Raw genomic sequence first — 24,119 nt, 5'->3', positions numbered from 1 at the left:
TATGCGGTGTCATTTAGAATTTTATTTCCCCCTGAACACATGTACTGTGGCATGTCAGATGTGCTATCTACAAATTCCACGGACAATTAGGACTTTAAATGATTGTAATCAACATTATCTGAATTTAAATTATTACTATGAAATAGCTCTCTAAGCAGCCAGAAGGGTAAAAAAAAAAAAAAAGAAGAAGCAGCACCACCCATCAAATAATAGATGAATGCAAAAATAAGCTGCTTGTTTGCCTAGAGTATTATTTTGAGCCAGAACACAATAATGTAGTTGCCCCAGTCTTGAAAATAAAGTTTAAAAAAATTTAAAAATTAAAAAAATGCTTACATGGAAGTAGCCTTTGATATGATTAGTGCTGTTCCAAATGAACATGCATAGATTTAGTGTTGCCTTTGAAGCTTAGTTGCAATTAATAGAAATGGCAAGTTGTTACTGTAATGAGCTGTAATGAATTTTCATGCATGGCCCAGCTGGGATTTCTCAAAACTACTGTTGCATATTAGGGCCACTTCAGAAGCAGCAGAAATAAAACAAATTACTTGAAGATATGAATAATCTCAGCATGATCCATAAGTAACGTAATGGCAATTTCCAGGTTCTGTTTTATTTCAAAATGAAATAGCATTACAAAGAAGACTGATGATGATGATGATGATGATGATTCCTTAATTTTTCTTCCCAACCTATTAAGACAAATTGAAATCTGTGCTGTGATTTATTGAGGTATGATGTAATCTTTTCATTACAATCCTGAATCCATTTCAAATGATATGAATGCCATTTTGAGCTTCTGGAGGAAATTTAACAAATAAATATGGGAATCGCCAATAAAAAATTAGGGTGCTGTAGCTTGGAGCCAATCCTCATTAGGATCCAGGCTGCAAAATTTGGATAATCTTACACGGTAGCTAAGAATTAAGAGTCCTTATTTTTCTTTGTTACCATTTATTCGTTATCCAGATCTTTGAAGCCCAGATTCAGTAGTCCTGCTTATCAGTGATTTTAGAAAGTAACCAGACATGACTTTTCAAAGTCTAGTTCCCCAATAGGATTCAAGGAAAATTTCTTCTTAACTTCTAAACCTTGAATTAATTGCTTTGCCTTCAAATAGGATAAAATGAGGATAAAGTAATAGTTTTGTGAAATTGTACTTTTGAAAAACAAAGTTCCCAGGTGTACCCAATTTTGTTTAATTTTGTGCAAGTTTTCATACTTTCAAGACATTTTTTTCAAACCCCAGAGGATGTGTACAGTTAATGTGTACTGTAATGTTTTTCATAGCTTACCAAAATACTGTTGCATCTTTGGCCAAATTTTTTTACAGACTGATAAAAAATTCAGGGAAAATGTTTCAGTGTTGAAAATCTGCAGTCAAGCTAAGCTTAATTTGCTGGAGATTTGCAGATTTTTCCTGATTTTGGCGAATTCAAAAAGTATCAGAGGTTAGGTGAACTAAGAGAAAGGACTTTGCAGTAGATCCGAAACCCAGACACAACATAATGGAGTAAACAGATCTACGTGTAATCTACTTCAAAAATCATAAGTAGCATGTTTAATTTAATACACTGTAGCTTGAGAGGACACAACCTGTGATGCCGTGTCTGGTTGTGGCCTTCAGTGCTTTCGGTGTGGCTTTTCAACATTCTCCAAAAGTTGCTACAAAGTTGTAATCATTCTTGTGATGGAAGAAATACTTCTTATAGGCAGAAAAATCAGTGCATGAACTATAATCAACATTTTCACTATTTTATTTTTGATTGATTTCATACATATTATTGTGTATCATCCAGGGTTGAAATCCAGCAGGTTCTGACAGGTTCTGGAGAACCGGTAGCGAAAATTTTGAGCAGTTCGGAGAACCGGTAGCGGAAATTTTGAGTAGTTTGGAGAACCAGCAAATACTACCTCTGGTTGGCCCCAGAGTAGAGTGGGAATGGAGATTTTGCATTATCCTTCCCCCAGGAATGGGGAGGGAATGTGGATTTTGCAGTATCCTTCCTCTGCCACGCCCACCAAGCCATACCACGCCCACCAAGCCATGCCCACAGAACCGGTAGTAAAAAAAATTTGGATTTCACCAGTGCTATCATCCATTAATTGCAGGCCTCGCAATATCCACAGAGCAAACCAGCATACTATAAGGCTCAAGTCAAGCAGACTGACAGCAGTGATCTAAACCAAAAGAGATGTCCAAACATTTACAAAGGCAGCGTCAGCTATCATAGCCCAGATGAGATATCACAGCAATCTATTCTGATAATTCTGGAAACAGACACAATGAGCAGACAAAGCTTAACTCTGCAAACACATGCTTGACTATTAGTTGACTGATTTTTTGCATTAGGTCCTGGAAAAAAAGCCAGCTTGCAAATTTGAGCCATTAGGTCAAGTATAAAGACCTTTCTGTGTACATTAACTCTTAATTCATTAATCCTTCTATCATCTGTCCACCAGGATGTCTGGATATAGCTCACTCCCATCCAATCCGTTACAACTGTCAGACACAAATTGAGAAATGGAACAGCTTCTTTTGATTTTGAAGGAAAAGAGAAATAGAATGACACTAACATTCTAAAGGCACCGAAACTCTAGAACTCTTGCATTAAACAGCAAAAGAGACCAGATGGAGCCATTAGGAACACTATGGAGCAATGGCTTCATGAATTAATTCCTACAAGCTTTTGAATTAATTCCTATTAGGAAAAAAAAATTGGGCCCACTGCTTGAGTGGGGATGGGATGGGGGGTGGACTAGAAGACCTCCAAGATCCCTTCCAACTTTGTTATCCTGTATTCTAAAAAAGAAGCTACCCATTACTGTTACTCTGAGTCCAAATGTAAGGAAGGAGTTTCAAAGGCTACCACTGTGACGGTTCTGAAAGTTGCCGAGAGGTGCAGAGAACAGGCTGGGAGAACATTCACATTTCTATCCAGTACAGGTCCTCCATTAAGATGACCACAGCAGCATGTATTTTTTTTACAAAGTCTGAAGCAGAATTTGGTGGGAGGTAAGCAAGCAGTGTCATCCAAAAATTGTGATGTGTCCCTATCTTTCATCCAAAAATCTCAATAAATCATGTCCCAATGAACTGTTTTAAGATGAAGTAATAGCTATCATGCACTTCTGTGAGCAATATACGTTGATTATTTTGAAATGCAAAGAGAATGTCATTCCAGAGTATAGGTGATCCTCAACTTGACCAAAATGGAGCCCAAAATTTCCATGCCTGAGCAAAACAGTTGACTTTCGCCCCATTTTAGAACCTTGCCACAACTGATAAATGAACCACTATAGTTGTTAATAATATCTTGGTTACGTGAATTTTGCTTGACTTTGCTTGTCAGAAGGTCACAAAAGGAGGATCCTGTGACCCGAGGACACGGCTACCATTATAAATATGAGTCAGTTACCAAGCGTCTGAATTTTGATCACATGACCAAGGGGATGTTGCAACTGTTGTGTGAAAACCACCGGTCAGGGGTCTCTTTTCAGTGCCGTAATTTCAAATGGTCACTAAATGAATAGTTGTAAACCGAGGACTATCTGTATTTAAAGTAAGAGACTTGTATGCTATTTCTATCCACAATATTGGGCTGTTTTGGCTTCTGGGAAAATACCATTTTATGCTGTCATCCTGGAAAGCTCACTGTGAATACCTCAAGAAAAGTGCCTAAATCCTTGAGATTCGTTTGAACCAGCGGAGGGAGTTTGTATCTGCAGCTTTTAAATGTTTTGAGGCCAAAATCCTGACTCTGATTTGATATGTAGCACAGGTCAAAAAAAATCCCTTAGAGATCACATCAACTAATTCTCTCAGGCTACACTCTCACTTTCTACAAACATCAATACAGCTGTTGGTCTTGAGAGAAAGAGGCCTAGGATTGAATATTGAGTTTGAAAGTTAATGTTATACTGGCTAAAACTTAATTTTTTTTTACTAGATTACCTCAAAATTGCCTTCTTTTGGTTGGCTATGATCAGGGCAAAAGGATTATTTATCAAAGGCTGGAGATGACAGAACTTTGAACTAAAATTGGCTTAATATGGAGCCCTGCAGTGCTCATTAGTAAGAATTTGTGGAAACCTGCGAATTACCTGAACACATTAATTTCTGAGTTTAGTGGTGTGGTAGCCTAGAGGTGGAGCTCTTGTCTCAAAATCAGGAGGCTGCGAGTTTGATCCTAGGTAGCTGCAGATATTTCTCTCTCTGGGCACAATGAGAATATATCTGCTGTGAACTCCGCATTGGCATCTGGCCAGTAAACGCTCAGCTACATTCAGTTGCCCCAACTCCACCCCAATGCAAGGGATTACAGGATCATTAAAAGACCAAAAATAAATTAATTTCTCAGTTTGGGGAAATGTTTTTTTCAAAACTGGCATGTCTTAACTCTCAATCCTTTTAAGTAAGATATAATAAAATCCCTGTACCTGAGCATATAGGCCTGTGTGATTCTGGAGACATAATTCTCCAGCATCCAGGAATCCTGGTATTTTTGATATCTAGCATATCACAATTTTTAAAGACTCTCATAAATTTTTACACCTATCTTCCAGAAATTCTTGGGGAGAAGACATGCACACTAAACTTCTTAAGATATGAAGATACAAGAAGGAAAGGCAATTATTTGCTGGTTGCAATAAAAACACAGCAACAGTTGACTTTATTGAACTAAAGTCAATAAAGTTCTACTTTTATTTTATTCGTTACTACCAGGCACTGGTATTATCTGTCACATAATACCAGTGCCTGGTATTATGTGTCACTTAATACCATTGTGTCTGCGCCATTGTGGATGTGCCATTGTGACACATCCATCTTGTTTTTCTGCTGTTATTTTGAATAATTGCCTGCTCTTTGAACACATACAAATAAATAAATTTATAATAATGTAGAATCTCAGTAAGGTTTAAAATAGAAGTCTAAGGTGGTAGAAACTTCCAAACAGAAAATGACACACATTTATGAAAGAAATACTATTTTATTCACATACTTTGCAAATTATGTGAGTTTAAAATATGGTTAAATCTGAATCATAACATTATAGGCGGCCTTTTATACATCAGAATAAACTTTCTTATTTGAAATATGTAAGGACTTTAATAGAAGAATTTGACGACTCAACTGAATAAGGAAAAAAAAAAACCCTGTGGCTGGTTAAGACAAGTTCTTGAAAATTCTGAACCATTTCAGAACAAGAAATATTACATCTGTACTAATATCTCATTTATGCTGCAAATCTTTCATAAGACCCCAAACATTCATAAATGCAATGTTTTATGTAAGACAACGTACATATTATTCTACTATTCCCATACAAAACCACTGATGTATTCATATGTTCATATTTAAAATTAATATTGTAAAAGATGTTCATACATCTCACATTCCAGATAATTATCAACAGGAGAAATACATTTTCTGTATGTAAAATGAGATATTAAGTTATCTCTACATTAGCAAAGCATTTGCTAAAACATTAAGAAGTGTCTTAATTATACTAAACAGGCAGCTCTTTCGTCAAGCATATTCCAGATGTGACTGAAATGCCCACCCTCTAAGGAGACTCCTCCTATTTTAATACAGAAAACAATTAAGAACTGATAACCAGAAGTGCATAAGCTGCTATATAAAATATATCTTGTTTTCTGACTTATCTCCATTTTTATATTACTGATGTTTTCAAAGACCTATGAACGGTTTTCTATTTTACTCTAAACACAAGGACACAAGTCCAAAATCATCTCAATATAAAAACCGATTGCTTGATTTTGGTGTCAAGAAGTGCTATAGCTGTTATTTGTGTGATAGCTTCCAAATCCCTCAGTGGCAAATTTATTTTAACGCACAAAAACATTTGGTGGACAAAACACATTCATCTTAATTGTGCTAGCTTCTTGGAATGTTTAGTGGAAACCAACTTGGTTAATTTTGGGTACAAACACCAATCCTCTGCAAGTAACTTTCCCAGGCTAGTTTCCTATACGCCTCTGCTTCAGCCCGGCGGTCTGAGGCAGACAAGATGCCCCGTCCTACAATGATGATATCTGAATTTCGTTTTCTAATAACCTCTTGTGGACTTAGGTACTTCTGCCCAAGGCTATCACCTGCAAAAAACAACATATATTTTTACCGTTTTCAGCTATTTTCATTTTAGTAAAATTTTTAAAAATTACAGAAATGCCAGAAAAAAATAATTCCTTATAGAATAGATCCAAGTACAATGGAAAACCATACAGAAAGGGGAAAAATTCTTCCAAAGAATCTCTTCTCTTCTTATTGCATAAGGTAAATAAAATGCCAATATAGGTTTATTATAAGTATAAAGTAATGCAAGAGGTGGCAAAAAATAATAACTTCTATTTCTTACAGTGGTGCTAATAAAAATTAGTTTTTTACAAGCTGTGGAAATGGTTCAGCGGAGGCTCAGTCGAAGTCCATCACCAGGGGAAAAAGTAAATTTCAAGCCAACAATTAGAAAATGAATGAAAAAATAGCTGCAAATATCAAACATCCTTATACAACTCTTTATGTATCCACATTTATAATAAAATCAGTTCTGGTTTATGCTGAAAAAAGCACAGAGAATATCACAAATATTCTGAAGTTACAAAAAAAAAAAAAGATTTTTTTTAAATCCAGCCATTATTTTTATAAAGGAGTCAAGACAGTGACTATACCTAATGCTCCTTCCTCTCCAATAAACCATTTGAAAATTTTACTTTTCAAGTTGACAAAAGGAAGAGTTTCACAGCGTTCTCTCGTGCATATCTTCCTATTGTATTTTTTTAAATGACCATGTTTTTGAAATTAACAGGCAAAATAAAATACCACTTAAATACACCTTCAAAGCAGAAGAGTGGCAACAGAGCATAACCATCTAAAAATCTTCTTGCTGCCCCAGTTCATGCCACTTAATTCTTAAAAAGGCATAGTCAATAGATGGGTATCCAAATTCTGCATGAATAGATCTGGTAAGGGGCTGCTTATTACCTTCCGTTGTAATGGAGTTCATTATCAGACTGTACTTACCACCAACTTTAAAGAAAAAAAATTACTCCAGCAAAAGTAGAAATATCCATAGCAAAAAAGCTTTTAATATTTTCTTTTAATCAAAAAAGTAACATTTATATCAGAGATGTGTGTCTCTTATGAAAGCCGTTGGTTGGTTCCTCAATTAAGTTCTATTGTAGATGCTGTTTATAACCAAGCCAATTCTTACTCTGGTCAAGGTTACACATTCTAAAATACCTTGTCCTGTTAAAAATGCCATATTTATTCTAAATAAGCCACTCTAATTACAATACTCACCTCCAGCTTGCATCTGGACACCTGGAGTTAAGTGAAGAAATTCAGGTTTTTCAGTAATTCTGGACCCAGAAATAAATCCCAGAACAAAATCGGAGTGATCTTCAGCCATTTTGACCTAGAGAACATGTCACACAACCAGGTAAATTTGCTTTAGACACACTTTAAAATGGAAGGGGGAAAAAAAACCCTAAACAGTGGTGCTATTATAAAAGCCAAAACACACAATATTAAAAAATCACAGCAATGTTGTTATTGACCATACTGACGTGAGTCACAGATGCACATCTCCCTATTTGCAAAAAAATATTACAGGTAGTCCTTGATTTGACAAGTAGTTCTTAAATGAGTTTTGCCCCATTTTACGATCTTTCTTGCCACAGTGGTTAAGTGAATCACTGCAGTTGTTAAGTTAGTAACACTGTTGTGAAGAGAATCTGGCTTCCCCATTGACTTTGTTTGTCACAAAATGTGATCACATGAGCCCGGGACACGGTAATTGTCATAAATATGAGCCAGGCGCCAAAGGTCTGAATTTTAATCACATGACCATGGGGATTTTGCAATGGTCCTAAGTGTGAAAACGGTCATAAGTCATTTTCAGTGTCTTTGTAACTTCGAATGGTGACTAAATGAATAGTTGTTCACTGTGACCGTCATAAATATGAAGCAGTTGCCAAGCAATCAAATTTTGATCAGGATGCTGCAACAGTCGTAAGTGTGAAAAATGGTCACAGGTCACTTTTTTTCAATGCCACAGTAATTTTGAATGGTCACTAAACAGTAAGTTGTAAGTTGAAGACTACCTGTATTTATCTCATAAAAGAAAAAATATCTCAATCACAAAACTGCACTAGCTCTTATATAATCATCCTTTCTTTGTATCAGAATCTTTTCACAATCCCTTTCCATTCTTGCCTACAAACTCCCAAGCTTCCTAGAATTATTCTAGTTTTCACTGTCTGTCTCTGGCAAGGATTTCTCTAATGTACTAATGGAAGCTACATTTCCATAATAAGCAGCTTTTTCACACTGCTGGAGAACAGGGGAAACGATGGATGCTTTTAGGTACTTGAGATGCTTTTGTCTTTCAACGCTATTCAGATGAAAGTTCCAACTTACGACGGCTTTCGTATAGTCTCCAGTGGCCAGGGACTCGCTGGAGCTCATCTCACCAATCAAGAGACACCCGCGTTGTAAAGGATGCCCTACTTCTTTCAGCCCCTTAAGAACGCCTGGGCCAGGAACTGCATGGGCATTAACCATATCTGACCATGATGCTATTTTGAAAACACCGCCTGAAAGAAAGAATAGGCAAGTTAACAACTACGAGAATAGGTGCGGCTGAAAAAGCTGTGCAAACTGACCATAACTCCTCTTTCACCTTTTTTATTTTTATGGAAATGTTGCCAAGGATTGAGAACACGAATCCATGTTCCAAAACAATCCAAACAAATTACAATAGACAGCTACAGAGTGGGAGTGGCTCTCTTCTGCTTCATCGTACTATTCTGGCCTCTGCCGTAAGTGAACGGTGGCTGTGTTCAAGTTGAGGATGGTCTCAGGGACTTAGATAGAACCTAGTTTAAAAGAACCTGTCTGTCTGGCTACCTGAATCAAAATAGCCCTGGAAGACAATCCCATGGGCTGGAGAGAAAAAGATCCTTCTTCATCCTAAAGCCAATAGATCCCAGCACCTAGGTGTCAACTAACTGTATCAAGAGCAGAATGATCAGCCAAGAATGGCAGAAACCTGACCGTATGTGATAAAGAGGGGAAACATGATTTAAAAATAAAGCAGCTAAACCATTGAAGTCTATTATGGGCTGTAGAACAGAATTCAATGCTATGAAGATCTGCACACACAAAAAAAAAGATTACTGAGATGTGTTTATGCTAGAGTTAGCACCAGTGAGGAAAGGCTCATTTGGATAAATATATTTCAATGTCCAAACACTCATTTGTCACAAAATCACTTTCCACGAGATGGGCATGGAATAGTAAAAATAAAGAAATAAAAAATAACATGCATGCTCAGCACTGAGTTTTGATAATGCTTGGAATAAAATTTATTTTAAGAGAAGTTCAGGAGGTTTGAAAATAAAAAGCAAATTAGTGCTCAATCAAATACATAGCAATTGTTTGACATTCAAAATATCCCAACATGTGGAAAAGCCCTGGAGAGGTTACAGTGTAGTCGGGAAAGTCAAATTTACCTTTGTACTGATGCTTCACTGTATTTCCAATGTCTGCAAATTTTCGGTCTTCAAAAATCAAGAATTCGTGCCGAGCAGCAAGCACACTCAGCTCTTTCACTACTTCCTGAGTAAAATCATCCAGAATATCAATGTGAGTTTTCAAAATGCAGATGGATGGTCCCAGAGTGTCAGCCAGCTGGAGCAATTCTTTGGAACTGTTCACATCAGCAGAAAGGCACAAGTTAGACTGTTTTTTCTCCATGAGCCTGAGAAGTCGAGCAGCCAGAGGATGGATGCCTGGTAGCTCAGCCCGAGAAGCGTAACTTATTTCTTTGCATACCCTTTTCACAGGAGCGGTACCATTTTGCTCAGATGGTTTAAAAGTGTTATCTTGAATGAATTTTTGCACTCTTACTACCGTTTCAGAAGTAATTTTTTCCTGCTGTTCAAGGATTTTGAGAATTTGAGACAAGCTGCACACGGAGTGCAGCCTAATTCCATGTTTTTCCAACATGGCTTTCCCTCCTTGTTCTCTGTCCAACAGCACAATGGCATCGGTAACCTTAAGTCCCTCTTTCCAAAGGACCTCTGCCGTTTCCAAGACACTTGAACCGCTGGTTACTACGTCCTCAATGATCAGACAAGTCTCTCCTGAATTAATTGTGCCCTCCACAAGGCGTTTGGTTCCTTTAAGAGGAATAGAAAGGATCGAACATTACTATAAAACCCTAAAATATTATTGCTATTAATAAATATATATATGTGCAACACATCAATCATTCAAAAAATCATTTCAGTGTAACACTTTTGCACACATACTTATTAATTGTGCACACAAAATTTACCTCAAAACTCTTTTCTACCAAAAGAGAATAAGCTGATAGCAATTCACTGTCAGTTATATCTTGCTTATTTACTATTGATACTCCGGGTTCCCCACCTGTGGTCTGTGGACCCCTTGGGGGGCACGATGTCATCACAGGGGGGTCTATGAAGGCTTGAAGAAATGTTATGATTTAAATCTTAAGTTTTGGGGGTTCATGGTCATGGTCCGTGACCACAAAAGGTATTTAAATGGAGTCCTTAGTGAAGAAAAGGTTGAGAACCACTGACTTTTATCATCAATATGTAAAATTTAAATTAAATGTTATTCTTTTTACCATGATCTTTGGCTTCTTTTCTCCGTATAAGCATTGGAATCTTGTTGGTTGAGCAGATTATAGTCGCCAAGGGCAAAGCTGTGTACGGAACTCCACAGACGGAATCATACTTGAGTGCAGCATCCTTTGCTGAACAGAAAAGGAGATCTGCTACCTGAGAAATTTTTTAAAAATGTATTTTTATTAGCATACAATATATCTACCAGCAAGTGAAAGTTTAAAATGAGTTTTCCAAATCCTCCTGGGGCAACATAAAAATTTGGTCTCTGCTTCCAATTGAAAAAATGATCACTTATTCAACAGCTTAAACAACTGGATAATTAAGACCGCATTACATTAGTTGTTTCTTTAGCATCATTTAAAACACAATGGAGACCAAAGAAGCAATTGCTCCTTTATCAAATATTCAATAAATAATAATCTGAAATATGTCTTTGATTTATATGGGCAAAAATTATTCACCTCACTTATATAACTCCCTTTTCCCCAATCCTTAATTTGTGTTCCCACTTACTCTTCAGATTTTAATTTCTGAAATAAAGCTTCCTGACCTTTGACAATCATCTCCAAAACAGCCAACTTCATAATAGTATTGATGCTTAAACTTCAAAGCATTTTCTACATACTTTCAAGAACAAACAAAACCTATCAGAAATCTATTTTGTACTTTCAGCTTTAGCTGATACATAAATTGTAACCTTTCCTGGACTAGGATAGTCTGGTCAGAGTTATGCATATTTTAGTAACACCTCTGTGATGTTTTAACTTATTACCCTGTGAAGATGGATTGGAACTTTTACTTGGTATATATATTGCTATTTCTTAAAAGGACTAAGTGGCGCAGAAAACCAGATACAGTTATATCTACTCCCCAGGTTCTGTCCAGGCTATCTCTTCAAATCCAAACTTTGCTGAAAAACTTCTACAAAGTTTATAAATACTTGTCTTTGTGATTCTTGGAGAAGAATTTCTTCATAAGCTTGGCTATGAGCAATGCTTACAGTCCAAGAAACAAAATCAGAGCAAAAGGACCTGCCTAAGTCTGACTGATCTAAAAATCCTATCCACTCCTATATCGTTGCCCAGCAAACAATATGGGTATGTCCATGCGGGCATCCTACCTTAACTTTAACTTAAATTACATTTAATTACGGCTACTATTATTTGGGATGCAAATATGGGTAGCCTTCGAGTGACGACAATTGAGTCCAACATTTATGTTGCTAAGTGAAACATTTAAGTGGGCTTGTCCCATTTTACAACTTTTCTTGCCACATTTGGTAAGTAAAATCACTTTTGTTAAATTAGTAAGACTCTTTGTTAAGTGAATCTGGTTTCCCCATTGTCTTTGCTTGCCGGAAGATCAGAAAAGGTGATCACGTAACCCCGGGACACTGCAACCGTCGTAAATGTGAAATCAGTTGTCAAGCATCCAAACGTAAATGACGTGACCACGGAGGAATGCTGCAACAGTCATTATGTGTTTTTTTAAAAAAATGTTCATAAGTCCCTTTTTTCAGTGCTGTTGTAACTTCGAACGGCCATTAAGTGAGCTGTTGTAAATCGAGGACTACCTGTAATGGGACAATCTCCAATAACAGCAAAGAGCTAAAGATTTCCACTGGTTTTGCTCATCCAATGATCAGCCAGAATTTTGCAACCCTGTGCTGGTAAGCTAATACAGCATTATTTGTCCAATGGGATTTTTTTCAAGGCTTTTTGGTCAGTCCCTCTGAAGCACCAGTTGCTGTTAGAAAGCCGGGATCACACAACCTCCTGACCTGTCGGGTATACACGTGAACTGCTCTTCTGACTAGCAAAGGAATCAAGGCAGCAAAAAACGCGCCTTTTGCCGACTCCAGAGTGCAGCTTCGGCAACAGCCCAGGAATTCCCGCGGCCGCTATTGGCTGGCTGGATTCCACAGGCCCCGCCTTCTTTCCCCCCTTTCATCTATCTTAGCCCCGCCCCCTCGCAATAACCGCTTTACCGCTCACGCCGGTCGAGCTTCGCGGGCTGGACGGATACCTTATTTAGCAGCGCCGGATACGACACGAGGACGCGGAGGTCGATATAGACCGGGGAGACCAGGCCGCTCTTCAGGACGAACTCCCCGAAGCGCACAGCCTGAACTCCGTACAGCTCAGACGCCAACGACTCCATGGCGCTTTTCGCTTTTCTCCGTACCTCGCGCGAGACGGAGAAGGCGTCGCGTGCGTCGCGGACCTTGTCGCCGAACCAATGACGCTATCAAAGCAGTCGAGTTGAAACCCGGAAGCGGCAAGTGACGTCGCACCAGGTCAGGAAAATTACGTTTGCGCCCTCTGCCGGCGTGGAGGAGCCGATGATGGGCGTGGCTGGAGAGTTTCGCATTGCTGAATAGGGTTTAGTAAAACAGAAGGAGAATCTAAAAGTGTTGCTACAGGTTTCAGTTCACAAATCATAGTTTTACCCCGAACACGCCAGGATAGAAATTGGTGGCATTTGGAAAATGAGCATCATGGGGAGATCTTAGTTCAAATTCCTTCTTTTTGACTGTGCTGTCAGTTCTAGATAATGTTTATCTCAAACTCTTTGAGAGGATGAAAATCAGACATGACTTGTGTATGTTGCCTTTTGTGCATCAGCTTTGGTGTTCTCTAGAGTCCAAACTGTCCTAACATGATGACCTCCAAATGTCAATTTATTTACAGTTAAATGTAGAGACTGCGTTCATCTGAAGCAGAAATAATAATTGTCATTACATTGAAAATAACAGGGCCACATGGGCAGCCACAGCCAATTGAGACTTGAGGCTCTTATAATTCCCAACTGGTATTGATAAACAGCAAAATAGGAGGAAAGCAAATTTGGAAAAGTTGGTTTATATCGTAAGTGCACACGTGAATGAGAAATGCACATGATTTAGTTCAAGGAAAGTTAGTGCTAAGCCAGTGTTTCCGAAACTTGGCATTTTTTAAGATGTGTGGACTTCAGCTCCCAGAATTCCCCAGCCAACACTGTTGGGCGAATTCTGGGGAGTGAAGTCAATGCATCTTAAAAATGCCAAGATTCAGAAACACTGCTCTAAACCCGTGAAGATCTATGCTTCAAAAACATTGCTGTTGGTGCAACTTTCCTTCTGAGTGAATGTTGAGATTGTATTGCAAATCTGATTTATTTGTACAAGATATTTTGAGCATATCTTTTTGGTGAAAATGAGCTGTGACATAGTCTTAACATATTTCCACTTAAGATAGCTGAGCCTTAAAATACTAACTCCTCACCCCCATGTTTAGTTATAATTGATAAAACATGTACATAAGTCTTAAGTCTAAAGTTTCAATATACAGTTGAGTAGATTAATGTACTAAAGAAACAGGAATCTGGTACGAAGTCCAAATAAATGGGAAAAAATCTGTGAGCTCAGGCCTTTTTTTATCTAATCCCTCATTACCTAGTGTTTGTGAAGTCAAGGTCATGCTCTTGCCAGTTAATGCTATAGCTGAGTACATCTGATGTAGAAGAGAGTTGACAATGAGTCTTTGCTCCATATTCAATTCAGACCTATATAGGGCAGGGCTGGGTTCTACCTACCTTTACTACCGCTTCACACATGCGCAGAAGCTTCCTGATGACATCGGGGTTGGTGGGCGGAGCCTCCCACCGGTTTTACTACCGGTTCTATAGAACTGGTCTGAACCAGGGGCAACCCACCACTGATATAGGGGTCCTGCCTAGTATAGTAGATCTCTGCTTCTATGGCTCTGGTGCTTAGTGCCTGTTCTTATGCTATGACCAGTGCCGCCTTTTCATCCAGCTGTTGCTAAGATTTCCCGATATCTGCTATCTCAGCTTTCTGTCAGTGGTAACTCCCATGCAGGGCATTGTCTTGCTATGGTGCTTCCTCTGCTTGATCTTCCATATCTGCTGCCTCTGTCCTAGATGAAACTTACAACATCCAGAGTTACATCAGTAAGATGGCTGATGCAGATAATGCCTATATCAAGGCGTACATCAATTATATATATAAACACACACACACACACACACACACACATATAAACTTATATATACATATATAAATTATATATATAAACCCAGTGCATTCAGAAAGTACCCCCTTCACTTTTGTCAATTTTGTTATGCTGCAGCCTGATTCTACAGTTATTGAAATTCTTTTTTTTTTCCTCGTTAATCTACACTCAGTGTAGATTATTCTTTTGTTCCTAGAATGGGGTTGGTAATGTCAGACCTTTATAATTTAAACGTGGCAGTTTGCATCTCTTAAAATTTGAAACATACTCTTTTGAAAGAACTGCTTTGTTGTAAACAATTTTGTGTTTTTTTGCACTAGGTAAATAATTCTTAGACAAAGTTTGGGACAATAATGCAGCTGTCCTCTTTGGGCAGCAAAGAATAAATCATGGAATATTAAATTTAACAATGCTGGAATTTAAAACAATACTATTGAAATACCTATGCCGTCAGTATGTTACTAGTCTAATCTTATACATGTTTACTTGGAAATAATTTCTGTTATACTGAATAGACTTTACTTCTAAGGAAGTGTAGGCAAGAGAGCAACCTGTGTTGCGATGTGCTAATGATTCCAAATATGTTGTTTTATGTAGACCACTCCATCATTTAAAATTTTTAATGGTCACTACATGATGGATAAATACCATAGCACTTAATTATATTTTAGACCAGGGGTATCAAACTGGCAGCCTGTAGGCTGGATGCATCACACGCAGCTCATGCCCAACCTAGCTCCGCGAATGGGAAAAACGTCGTGAAACGTCACGTGATGGCAACGTGACACCGTGAGTTTGACACCTGTGCCTTAGACTCATATAACGTACTCTGCTGGGGTCTATAGGACTCCTACATTAAATAAACTTTTTTTAATTAAAAAAGGGCCAAAGCCTTCAGATCTTGAGAATACAAAATAGTGCAATATTGGGTGATCATATTTGGGCATTTTTATTTTTGGGGCATTTTTATTTTTTTTCCTGTCATGGACACCTGCTATATTCTCGCAGACCCCCTAATGGATCCTAGATCCCAAGTTGAGGATCATCGATGTAGGCCAAAATAAAAACTTCTACTCACTGAATGCATTATATATGGCTTAGTCGATTTTATCAGAACAATTAATTATATATTCTAAAACAATCCAGTGCTAACTCTTTTATATATTGCATTTATAAGGAAGGTAGTAGCCTAAAATGTAATATTTTTTTTATCCATAGAGAACATACGTTGCCAAAGAATAGGAACATTACAACATTACATATGAAGAGGTATAAATAAAATATTTACAAAATGCTTCTTTACAAAACACATATGCATACAAATTGAAATTAACAATAAAATAATACCACTTAAGGCAGACCAGCAAAAGACTGAAATTTGTTTAAGGCTGTGAAATAAGTTCGCATCTTGACCTTTGAAAGGATAGGAATAGGGATTATTTAGTCTGATTATTTCCTTTGTGGAAATCCCGACAGCATCTCAGATATATGGTTAGCTTCATCAAAAATACAACCACCCATTACTATACTACCTTTCCTACAGTTCTCACTATTGGTGGGACCTTACACAACAGCTGCAAGTCCATTGTAGTAATAGTGTAATGCAATGTATCTCTATGAACAAGACCCACTGAGTTGAATGACTCATACATCAGAATGTTTGTAGGACGGTACTCAAACTGTTCATCTTGGAATTTATTGGGGCTTACTCCTAAGTAAATATGGAAAGAGGTATATCCTATAATGTTCTTCACATGACAGAATATATGTCTATTGTGGAGTCGCATGGACAAAATCAGAAAAATTTGCTAGCAAAATACAAAGACCTGATTAAAACACTAGCACATAAAAATAGAATGTAAAATATGGCTTAAATAGAACAAGAGTTTTCCTATTTTGAAAGTATAAATAAGCCAACTAATCCTGACATTATGTTGACAATCATTAATATAATGATTTTAAGAACGTATATTAAGGAAGAAAGGGGTGGGTCTGATTTTATTTTGCTAAGAAAGCACCATCATTTGATGAATCATAGATGCTCGAAATGAATAGGAAAGAAAAGAAGATCCATGGAAATGGCACTTTCAGAATATTTTGAGATTCCAATGGTGTACAGCCGTTCTGAGCTACATGCTAAAGGACCCAAATCATTGCTAGCCACACTTGACCACATGCAATCAGTGGTTCTTTAAGAAAGAACATGCAGCTGTGTCAGGCAGACCCAAGACACTGAATAAGGGCCAGAATAATACATCTGTTTGCAGCCAGTCTCAAACTACTTTGCTAACATTGTCTCACAAAACAAGATTTTCATATTTTGACAGATGGGCTTAAAAAAAACAACATCCTGGCCTCTTTTATTTGTGTAGCATCTGATTGCTCTTGATGCAAAAAAAAAAAAAAAAAAGGAGGAGGTATTTGGACTAGATAGGTTTTACATCCACATTACAGAGCCCTTTGAAGTCACAGTTGCTTTAATAACTGAAGAAACACTGTCAGATTTGTGTCACAATTTATGCTTATTCTATGGAGCACCAGTCACAATATCACCAGGGTTTATCCCAATGTTTGCCTGCAGTGGAGATTTCAGCAGAAATTCATAGCAAACTACTCTGTATAAAAGTTGTACTTTTTTTTTAAGGATCACACTTTAGATACTCAAATCGGGAGCATTTGTAAACATCTGATCCAATAGTGGGTTTCAATTTCAGTCGCTACCGGTTTGCTTGCGGGGGCGTGCATACTCATGCGCACACTCATGCTTCTGCTCATGCATAGAGACATCCGGGCGGGTGGGCGGAGCCTCCCGCTACGGGTTTGCCCAATCCGGAGCAACCCACCACTGATTTGATCAATGTATATGTAGAGTAGCAGAACTGGATACCCAGGTTGGCAATTGTGAAGCTAATGGCTACCACAGCTTAAAGAAAGGACATTTAAACAAATTACATCCATAAATAAAATGGCGATGCTTTTGTTAGATTGTTCCATGTCTAGCAAAAATTGCCCATAATGTGCCACATTTACTTGGAAATATGTGGCATTGTTTTCAGCTAGATTTACGCATTAGTAAATATATGTAGCAGTGCAGCATAGATCTTAAGAAAAGGAATAGGTGTGATTTTAGGATCCAACTTCGGTTGAATCTTGGCTTTTGTTTTTACCTGAGCCCACATGCCACACCTTTAGATGATTGTCAGTGCCTTTTAGAAAGAGTTGCTAAAGGCAGCAAGGAATTGATCTTATCCTACATTCCATATTATGACATTGCATTGCAACATATGATGGTTGCTTTGATATTAAGTAAAGCAAGGGTCTGGGAGGGAAAAATGGATTATGAAAAAAATGAACATCTTGTATTTAAAGGAAAAGGACTTTGCCTTTTTTTTTTTCTAGCAAAGGCACTCCATATATACTTAATAGCCCCAAATCCTAAAATCAATTCATTTTCTGTACTGTTTGTTCTGCTTTCCTCTATTGATGATTACTTATCTAGTGAGGCAAGGGGGTAAAAAACATTTACAGCACTTGTTTGGAGAAGTTTGATAGAAAAAAGGGGAAATATTAGGGAAATAGCCCTGTTAAATTTGATTTAGAATTATTATTAAGCACGACATAAGTCTTACAAAACCATAATTCCTGTTAATTGTAAAGAGCGTGCACCAAGTAAAACAAGATGCAAGAGAGGGAATCTCCAAGAAAAACTGCAAATGTCTTTGGGACAGAGGCTATAATAATAGCCCCAATATTGTGCCAGTTCAGACAAGATGGCCTGTGCGCCTGCGGGTTTAATCCTTGTTATTTCCCTTTCTTCATTTGGCAAATGTTTTTCTTGGTTCTTAAGGCATATTTTTTCCATTAAAAAAATGAAGTAGGCTCCTTACAAAATAAAATCGATAAAACAGGATCAGACAAGGATCTTGGTCCCAAAAGTTAATAGACTGAGATTCTTATGTCTGAAATAGATGATAGGGTCGTTGTTGGAATTTATAAATCCCTTCAGTAAACAGGAGACTTTGAACCACTAAAGAGTTTCCCTCAGAAGAGTAGGGGAGAAAATACTCTCCCCTGTTTCCTCCCAATTTAAGCAGTTCTATATCTCCCCTGAAAAAAAATCCTATTTCACAAGATGGAGGAAACCCCTGGAAAAAACATCACCACTAGTGTTAAAGAAACAACACTAGGAGCTTTGCCCTAGATAGAGTGTGGAATCAGCAAGAGTCACACCTTTCTATGGCAGAAACCTTTGAGACCGAACTTTGCTCAGTAATAATCCTGCTGGTAGATTAAAAAATAATAATAATCCAACCCATGAAATCTAACACGCTAAAGATTTGGAGTTCTTCCTGTTTTGGTATTCTTGACCCCAGGCCCAGTCCTTTTAAGCCAGAAAAAAATATTGATGCTTAATCAGTCCTGGAACAGAACAAGGAGAAAAGTAGCAATGCTCATTGCAGAACAGAAATCTTACTCTGTATGATCTTTGCCCTATGTTTTCTTTAGGAATTGAGTTTGTCTTCTACAATTCTTGTCACAGTGTTCATTATAAAATTGCAAGAACTGTTGCCAGTTCTTTTTTCTCCCCCTAACTTTCAATTGTACAAGGGTACTCTGTCTTGTGGGCTCTGAGAGGAAAACCCTTGTTGGCACCACTGATAGAATACAAACAAAGTTACCAAATGTCAGCTTGTCACGGGGGTTATGCATTCATTTGGAAACCCAGTTATCTGTATTGTCCTGCCAAGGGATGAAAGCGTAAATTATTCCTTGCTTTCCCCAGAATGATGAGATTTATTTGATCTTTTAGCCAAACAATACATGTGGCCTTGAAAGTATTGTTATCAGGAGCTTTGTATATCACAAGTAGTGAAAGGACACCCTCAAATCATTGGCACTTTGTGATCCAACAACAGGAGCCCATTATCTCTGCATGTTAAGAAGTAGCAACCATCATATCTGCTGATAATCACTAAATAAATCAGCCTACCCTAAGGCATGCAGGACATTAATTGTTGGGGAAGTGGGAAAAGGAGGAGAAAAAAAACAGATGGATGTTTTGACTGATTTGACTTCTAAAGAATGTCGATACAGCAAGGCCATGAATAATTCATTCGCTGTATTAAAATACTCTCGGGGTGTTCAGGGCTGGAATGGTTTTACAAAGATAATGAAAGAACACTTCAGCTTGGAACTATTATTTCAAAAACACTTTGAAATGGTTGTTAAAGGACTGTTACATTGTTGGGTCCTTGGCTAATCAGAATGTAATATTGCAATGACTTTTAATGTTATCGTTGAGTTGCTTCACGCTATGCTTTGGGATTAAACCAAAAAAAACCAAAAAAACACCATACCATTTGAGAAATGGAGCTAAGAAGGTAAATGCGTACGGTCATAGTAAACCATTAGCCTTATGTACTAAGACCAATTTCAGAGCCATAAGCATAAAGATGGACCTACTATGTTTACCACACTTTGGCCAACTTTGGCTTGAATTCACAACGGAGCAACTTTTATAAGGGAAAGGGAAATAAGATCCTTTTCAGGTTACAGAGAATATGAGGATTCAACAAACATTCTTCAAATAGAAAAAGTCTTTGACATCTAGTTTACAGATACAGCACTTATTTTAAGATAGCTTTTTCTCAACAAAAGTTTTCTGTACAAGAGCTATAAAACTTTAATTTAAAAAAATCACCTTTTTGTGCTTCCATCTAAATGTTTTTGATGTCTCAATTACTTTACCATCTTATCAGTAGCACACTGCTACTTTATAGTACGTTAATCTTGAATAAAAAAATGTGTGGCATCCCAAGAGGACTTATTGATATTGATATCTTGATCAATGCCACATATCTTATCACTTCATTGTTACTGTGAATCTCAAATTTAGCACACTTACCACAAGCTTATTTCTAGTTCAAGATTAATGAAATCTGCCTTACAGGAAAGCTCTGATCCTTAATTAACACGAGGATAGCAATTTTCACAGAATCCAATATTTATCCAGTCCAGTTTAAGAAATGTTGACTGTCAATAGTCACCTAGTTCCCCCCCCAATTTTTGAATGAATTTCAGATACACCATTCAACTATTCATATAATTAGCAAAGCTGTCTAGATCTTTCAGATGGTTGAAGATCTTCAAAACTTTCAGAAATAAGATAACTGTGTTTTGGTTCCCATTCTTGACTAATGCCATCTTATTGAACATGACCACCATGTAGTTACAACACCCTCCCCTCCCAAGACGTTGCAGCTGAGGCAACCTGAGAAAGCATCTAATTCTAACTACTTAGATAATGTAACTGCTGAAACGGTACACACTTTCCTCAACAATCACATCAAATGTAATACTCTGTACAGAGAGGAAGAGTTGCAAAGAATCTGCTTTCTCCATTTTCACCCGCTGTAGTGCTCCGTTATCATTGCAACAGTTGTATTGCGTTACGTTCCTGGGTTCATTCTGCTCATAATGAAACTCTTAACGTTGGGAACGGGGCGCACATCGAACTGGTGTTTGCGGCGTTCGATGAAAGTAGCCAGGCGTGAGGTATCCAGAGGTATTTTGGAATAGCTGCCATTATGAAACTGCAGCCACGGGTGCTGCAAGCAAGTGGCAGCAGTAGGTCTCCTTCTGAAGTCTTCCTGAAGGATTACGTTGATGAAATCTTTGGCAGCATGGCTTACATCGCAAAAGTACTCGTTGGGAAAGCTGAAATCTACTCGGCACACGTTGATGCATGTCTCCTCTCTGCTTTCATCCAGAAAGGGAGAAACACCACTCAACATGACGTAGGTGAGCACTCCCAGACTCCAGATATCTGTGCCCAGGGACACTGGAGCCCCTTGGAGAACTTCTGGAGCAGCAAATTCAGGGTTTCCAAGCAGATGATGGACATGGTAATGGCCTGTGATTTGAACAGCATCTTCAAGGTCAATTAACTTAACACGTGGCACTGGGATCCGTAAATCAATCAGCAAATTTTCTGGCTGTGGAAATTGAAAATTAAATCACATGCATTTTAAAAGGTGTATTGTACATTTCTGTTGCAATAAAAACAGGTTTCAGTCAATACTGGTACAGCCAATATACTAAGAGAAACACGCCTATATTAGGAGTTACTTCTCAAACAAATATATTTTTTATAGGAAGTAAATCCACAGAAGTATTGTCTGGTAGGTTTGTGGCCCATTACAGGGGCATCTGTAATGAGGGCATCTAGCATGAATCCTCACATTACTGAAACATGATTTATCAGACCATATTGCCAACCCAATTGTCACAGGCAATTAAAAATCACAAGGCACCAACAGAATATAAAATTTTAATATGTTTAAATGGTTATAAACTGAGATGAATGTGATGGGTGCTGAGACAGTTAAACACTTGTCCTTATTAGAATAGATTTATTTAAAGTAAACATAATATAGAAAGATAATTTGGGACTGGCAGATGGGAAATACTTAACAGGTTGTGAGATGGTGAGTATTTTCATGTACAAAGCTTTCAGTTAAATACATCCTGCAGAATGGCTCAAATGTATGTGGACACTAACTTAATTTCAAATAGTTAAAGTTGTGAAGCAACCTTGCATACTGGTAGTTGGGTTTGCTATGAAGATGAACAAGCAGAAAAGGGTACTTAAGACTGTAGAGACACAAGTTAATATTTCTTCTTTTGTCTTTCTTACCTTTATATCCAGATGAGCAACTCGACAATTATGAAGATATTGTAAAGCTTCCATCGTATCTCTTATATAAAAAGCTATTTTTTCCTCCATCAATTCATCATGATTCATAAGATAATCCAAGAGACGGCCATCGTCCATCCTAAAATCCCAAAATGTTCCATTATGAAAATTAAGTCTCATGAAATCTAAGGAGAACTGTGAATTCCAGTCCCATCTTAGGCATGAAAGACAGCTGGGTAAATTTGGGCCAGTCATTCTCTTTCAGCCCAACTCACCTCACAGGGTTATTGTTATGGAAAAATAGGAAGAGGAAGGAATATTAAGTATGTTCGCCACTTTATAAGAATAATAAAGGTGGGAAATCAATCAATCATAAATACTGGGATGTATCTCTAAATAGAGTGGTATTTTTAAAAAGAAAAAAGGCTGACAATTATTAAAAATTTACTACTGTAAAGACTTGTGATACTACATTTTCATAAATCCAATTTAATATAAGGAACTCTACATTTAGACCATGCCATTTCATAGAAACTTTAAAAATGCATCTTTGGAACCAGACATATACAAAATGTTCTCTCGTGGTCATTTTCTTCCTGTAGGGAAATGAAATGGCTTTCGTGAAAATGTACAAAATGGCAAAATAGATAAATAAGTGACTTGCTTCAAGAAATAAGAAGCTTAGCTTCCGTGTAGGACTTACAGTTCTAAAACTAAGATGTAGGAAGATGGTGACTCATAAGTGTCATGAATGGTGATATACTGAGGATGTTGTAGGTGCTGCAACATGGCTGCTTCATGCGCTGCCTGCTCTTTCTTTTTCATTTTTTTATTGACGAACTTCACTGCAACATCCTTCCTTGTGGCTTTGTGAATACATTTCTTTACGACAGAAAATCGGCCCCTGGAAAATTAAGACCATTAAGATACCTTGTGAATAAAGGATGAATCCATTTTGGTTCAATATCAATAAATTTTAAGAGCTTTCTAAACTCATTGAGTTATTAATTTTATGAGTAATTTATTGTCTTTTGCCCTGGCAATATATTCTTTCGGGAAAAGCAAAACTAATAAAAGTATATTCATTTTTTTTCAATGAATCTATTATAAGAGATTCTAACTGTGAATTAGAAGCTGAATTCTGAGTAGCTTTGTGTCAGAGAACTCTCTTTTCCCAAAATTAAATTATAAAAATTTAAAGTTAACACTCTTGGCCATCTCCGTACACATATTCTCACAGATGTTTACCCTGGATAAGGTACTATAAGAATACTCAAGCCCCTATCATAAACCCCAAGAGAACTTTATATCCTCCATAGCCAGGAGACAGGTGTAAATACATCATTTCTATTGAACTGTATGCCAGTCCCAAATCATGAATAATCCAAAAGTTGCCTCAGTGAAATGCTCTCACTAAGTGTTGTACCTTATGATTCTTGATGAACGTATCTTTTCTTTTATGTACACTGAGAGCATATGCACCAAGACAAATTCCTTGTGTGTCCAATCACACTTGGCCAATAAAAAATTCTATTCTATTCTATTCTATTCTATTCTATTCTATTCTATTCTATTCTATTCTATTCTATTCTATTCTATTCTATTCTATGAACAAATTTGCTGATCAGAAAGGGCAAATCATTCTCTCTATATTTATACATAGATAAACCCTGTGCCCAGATTTAGTCAGCACTGTTTTCTTCCTAGTGGTTGTCCATAGAGATTCTTAATCA

The 24,119-nt window shown here is 37.4% G+C and overlaps 2 protein-coding genes and 1 long non-coding RNA gene across 11 annotated transcripts in view; 1 reads left to right on the top strand and 2 right to left on the bottom strand.

The window, feature by feature from the left end:
- Positions 1-4,971: 4,971 nt before the first annotated feature.
- Positions 4,972-12,942, bottom strand: UMPS (uridine monophosphate synthetase). The gene is made up of 6 exons (XM_034423081.3): positions 12,703-12,942; positions 10,677-10,830; positions 9,535-10,203; positions 8,441-8,616; positions 7,322-7,436; positions 4,972-6,117 (listed from the first exon to the last, which is right to left on the bottom strand). Exons 1-6 carry the CDS (start codon positions 12,835-12,837, stop codon positions 5,936-5,938), a joined length of 1,431 nt encoding a protein of 476 aa, XP_034278972.2. The 5' UTR covers positions 12,838-12,942; the 3' UTR covers positions 4,972-5,935.
- On the top strand, positions 12,839-23,378 carry LOC148116564 (uncharacterized). The gene is made up of 3 exons (XR_015731718.1): positions 12,839-12,973; positions 21,461-21,595; positions 22,399-23,378. It is a non-coding gene; the product is annotated as an uncharacterized LOC148116564 (long non-coding RNA).
- The window catches only part of KALRN (kalirin RhoGEF kinase), a 589,612-nt gene continuing 586,519 nt past the window's right edge, over positions 21,027-24,119 (bottom strand). For all 9 annotated transcript variants that reach the window (XM_034423023.3, XM_034422995.3, XM_034423032.3 and 6 more), the window contains 3 exons: positions 23,090-23,290; positions 22,387-22,525; positions 21,027-21,685 (listed from right to left, as the gene is read on the bottom strand). In XM_034423023.3, the coding sequence (XP_034278914.2) occupies positions 21,140-21,685; positions 22,387-22,525; positions 23,090-23,290 (886 nt within the window). In that variant the 3' untranslated portion in view covers positions 21,027-21,139. The remainder of the gene's footprint in view (positions 21,686-22,386; positions 22,526-23,089; positions 23,291-24,119) is intronic.

Source organism: Pantherophis guttatus, chromosome 1 (genome assembly GCF_059756535.1).
Source record: "Pantherophis guttatus breed Tessera chromosome 1, ASM5975653v1, whole genome shotgun sequence".
Taxonomy (NCBI): Eukaryota; Metazoa; Chordata; class Lepidosauria; order Squamata; family Colubridae; genus Pantherophis; species Pantherophis guttatus.
This window is presented reverse-complemented; position numbering and strand designations above follow the sequence as displayed.